Source organism: Triticum aestivum, chromosome 3D (assembly GCF_018294505.1).
Source record: "Triticum aestivum cultivar Chinese Spring chromosome 3D, IWGSC CS RefSeq v2.1, whole genome shotgun sequence".
Taxonomy (NCBI): domain Eukaryota; kingdom Viridiplantae; phylum Streptophyta; class Magnoliopsida; order Poales; family Poaceae; genus Triticum; species Triticum aestivum.
This window is the reverse complement of record NC_057802.1, coordinates 323,007,541-323,011,915: the sequence shown is the minus strand read 5'-3', so window position 1 is coordinate 323,011,915 and position 4,375 is coordinate 323,007,541. Positions and strand designations below refer to the sequence as shown.

The following is a 4,375-nucleotide window of genomic DNA, read 5'->3' as shown; positions in this document are numbered from 1 at the left end:
CAAATAAGGACTCGGACAAATAAGGGGACTCAAAACGGACACGCCGAATCGCTGACCGTGTCCACGGGCGTTGATCACTGACCAAGTGTGTCCACGGGCATTTAAGAGGTCATATTTACTATGTCCGGCTCTAGATGCTCTAAATGACGCTAAAGACGTCGAATAGGAATTGGTATGAAATGTATTATTTATATGAGATGTCGAATAAGAATTGGTAGGAAATGTATCCCCCATATGAGATACTATTTCTCCCGGTAGACTGCTTCCCGAGACAGAGACGATGCCATATAACTTCCCTACATACCGCCGCCTCAGTCCTCCTTCTCTTCCCAGTCCGGCCTTGATGGCGGCTAGAGGAGTGGAGACCTATCTATCGCCTTATGCAGGCGTTTTTTCCTCGACATCGCCGAGGTGGTGACGAACTGACGACGATGGCTAGTTTGAATAATACTTCACGACACTTGCTTCGGATCTGAGAGGATTCATGAATTTAGTTTATAATAAACTAAAACCACGACACCTATTTTATTTTGGATAGGAGGAAACATTACATAAGGAACATTTTTCAAAGAAGAGAAGATCGGAGGGGGCACTACATAAAGAGCATTTTCCGTAAAGAGGAGTCAGGGAGGAGAGAGCACTCGGGGTGACCAAAACAGCTACTCAACATCGACGAACAAATATTAAGTACAGCCACGGCGAAGCCTTGCAAATACCACGACAACAAAAACCTCGCTTTATTAAACACACGCTGAGAGTCGGAGAGACGAATCTCCCAGATTACATGACACAGCTTGACAAGCCAACGGCGGTACCTCGTGACAGATCACCACCGAAGAGGCAGATGCTGCGGTCGATTAGATGGGGATTGCGCCGGTGACGCGAGGGTACACGACCGTGGTCGGGTGACCCATGATGCGGCGACCCTTGCGGTGGCGGAAAAGGTACACGGCGGCGCCCAGCGGCCACTCCACCACTCCGGCCACGACGAGCGCCACGAATCCCAGCGTCGGGCCAACCACCTTACACCGGCACGGGTTGCTCCTCGTCCCGCACTGCACGCAGATCGGCACGAACGCCATTGTTGTTGCCGAACCAGCCTCTGCTAGTGCTGTCAGATAGAATGCTTTGTCAAAGTTTAGTGGATGGATAGATGCGCTAGAAATTAATTGATGGTCCGCTTGCTAATCGTTGTGATGTGGTCGGTCTCTCGCATCTCGGGCATATATATAACGTCGTTGCGTTGGGGACGGGTGGTGCGACTGCCGGCACGCGTGGCACTAGCAGCATGGTTGCAAAAAGTTAGTGATGACTCCGCTTGCTGGATCACTTCCACGTTGCACGGGACTCCGCTCACGTCTGTTCAGTTGTTCTTAGAGTTCTCCGAACTTTCTCAACAAAACGGAAGATGCACAAGCAGGGGGGCACGTAATTGCACATCAGACTATGTTTTATGTATAATAACATGATCTCCTCAGCACCAGTTTGTGAAAAAAAATTAGCTCCAGTTTGTGAATTGACACTAGTGCGCATGCCGTTATCTGATGATAATACTAGATGATAGTGAAACCCGATCCATCTTCGTATGGAGAAACACGTATAGTGCACATGCCGTCAGACCATCAGTAAAAGTATTAATAATTGACATTTAAAATTGAAATTGCTTTTGGGGGCCGAGCTTCATGGAGGCCTCTAAATGCAAAATGCAAAATTCACGAAAATTCACATTTTTATATTTCAAAAAATTCTAAAAAAATACTGACATACATGAAGGCATTATACACAAGTGTGTAAATTTTCAGGATGAAATACGTTAAGGTAAGGGTTGTCCAAAAAAGAGGCTTTTTAACACATGATTCTATTCATCCTCTCAGGCCATGAATTTGTCTTTTTTATAAGACGCCACTTCATTGTATTTTATTCTGAAATTTTACACACATACACCTCACATCCTTGTTTACTCGTACAATTTTTTTAAAAAAAATCGGCCTCCATGAAGACCCAGATCCAAAACGTCATTCTATATGTATACATTACATGGTAAAATAATTTTACTAGTAAGATATATGTGCATAGCTTAGATAATCAAGTATATACTAATGAAAATTACCGTACAATGATTGTTCTACAGTCTGGTGCTTCAATCATGTAGATATGTAAGAAATTGTTGGCAAGTCTAAAAATTTGGCTCTCAATTGGTTGGCTACGAATTGGTTATTGCCCACTTCTCAAAAAGTCGCCAATGTTTGGCAGCTTTTGGTTTTGCCAAATGTTGGCTTGCCAAATATTGGCAATGCCAAACTTTGGCAACGAACCAATTAGCCTCATATATCTATAATGTGGCTGTAAAACCAACTCGAGGCCATACTCAATCCCCCGTACTCCAGATGCGTTGCCAGAAAAAACTGTGTCCAACAAGTTACCACTGAGGATGTATTTTGCCTTAAGCAACCTTGCACATAAGCTGCAGAAAAGGTGTAAGGCAGGGTGACCCTCTCTCACTATTAATATTTGTTCTAGCTGCAGATCTTCTTCAATCTATATTTAATGAATCTATGCAACACTCTCTGCTGGAATCACCACTACTCCAGCAATCCTGCCTAGATTATCCCATCATCCAATATGCAGGTGATACTATTCTAGTGGCAAAGGCTGATGCTAGGCAACTGAATCATATTAAAGATCTTCTTCTACATTTATGCTACATATACAGTGACGAAAGTGAATTATACCAAATCCATCATGATCCCAATCAACACCCCTCTAACTAAGATGAATCTGTTGTCTTAGTTATTGGGTTGTAAAATTTGCTCCCCCCCCCCCCATACTTATTTGGGGTTTCCACTCTGCATCTCTAAACCAAAAATTGAAGACTTTGTACCAATGATGAAAATGATTAAAAACAGACTGCTCAGCTGCTCTACCATGCTCTCTACTGGTGATAAACTCACACTTTTGAAATCTGTATTCATCAGCATGCCCACATTCTTTATGTGCTCTCTGATGTTACCAAAAACTATGGTCAAGCAAATCAATATCTACCTGAAACAATGCTTCTGGCGAAAATATGGTACTCAAGAAGCTGGCACTGTTCTTGTCTCCTGGGAGAAAGTGTGTAAACCCAAAGCTCATTGGGGCCTTGGAGTGCTAGACATAGCCACTCATAATCAAGCTCTTCTTATGAAGTATTTGCATAAATTCATGAATAAGGAGGACGTGCCTTGGGTTAATATCATCTGGGAGACATATTATCAAGAAACCTTGCCTCGAGAACGGATGGTAGGATCATTCTGGTGGAAAGCAGTGCTGAAGCTTCTCCCAATGTATAAAGCTCATGCTATATGCAAGGCAAACAGAGGAGATACCACTCTTTTTTGGACAGATAACTAGAGTGGACAACCACTCTGCAGCAGATTTCCTAAGCTTTATTCATTTGCACTGGACAAAGACATTACACTGATCAATTTACAGACACGGGAGGACATCAACCATTTATTCCATAGACCACTCTCCTATCAAGCTTATACTCAATTCAATATGGCGCTACAGATGATTAACGACAGAGTGGCCACTGAAGATAAGGATCAATGGACACATTCTTGGTCTTCTCCTTAGTAATCCTCTAGGAAAATGTATCAACTGCTCATGGGAAACAGCTCAGCTCACATCATCTTGAAAAATCTTTGGAGTACTGCATGAAGATCGAGGCACAAGATCTTCTACTGGCTTTTTCTACAGGACAGACTCAGCACCAGGAATCTATTGCACAAGAAAAGCATGTTCTTACAAGATTATAACTGTGCCTACGGATGGCAGTTTTGCCCATGGGTATGGGTACCCTACCCAAAAACAGTGGGCATGGGCAAGAGTTAGCAAGATTTTATGCCCATGGGTAATGGGTATCCATACCCGCAAAATATAGGGGTAGGGTATGGGTATGAAATTGCGCCCATGGGTAACCCAATGAATACCCAGAAAAAGTTAATAAATGGAAATAACAATATGACATGTGTGGTCGACATCCAACCTCTATGGGATAATACTAAATCCCGTATTCCCTAAACCAGCCATGACTCATAGGACTACAACCACCAACTCGCCACTCCCACTACATCCTATGTGACTATTAAAAATGAGGAAATATCGACTCATCATCACCGGACGCTTGTCCATCTCTTGATCCAGTGATCCTGAGTTCCCGCCGCTGCCTCTCAACGTGTCAGGCTTCCACCAACTACTCCTTGTATCCCTTTGCCGCCTTCTAGGACACCCACCAGAGGAGCCATTTTTAGGGCTACACTATTCACCCATCACCACTAAAATTTTAGACACAGTTCTCTAAGAAAATCAAAATTTAAATGATATATATTATACC

The 4,375-nt window shown here is 43.2% G+C and overlaps 1 protein-coding gene across 1 annotated transcript; it reads right to left on the bottom strand.

Annotated features, from left to right (window-relative positions):
* Positions 1-713: 713 nt before the first annotated feature.
* LOC123074574 (uncharacterized) lies at positions 714-1,192 on the bottom strand. The gene has a single exon (XM_044497373.1). It carries the CDS (start codon positions 1,080-1,082, stop codon positions 858-860), a length of 225 nt encoding a protein of 74 aa, XP_044353308.1. The 5' UTR covers positions 1,083-1,192; the 3' UTR covers positions 714-857.
* Positions 1,193-4,375: the final 3,183 nt, after the last annotated feature.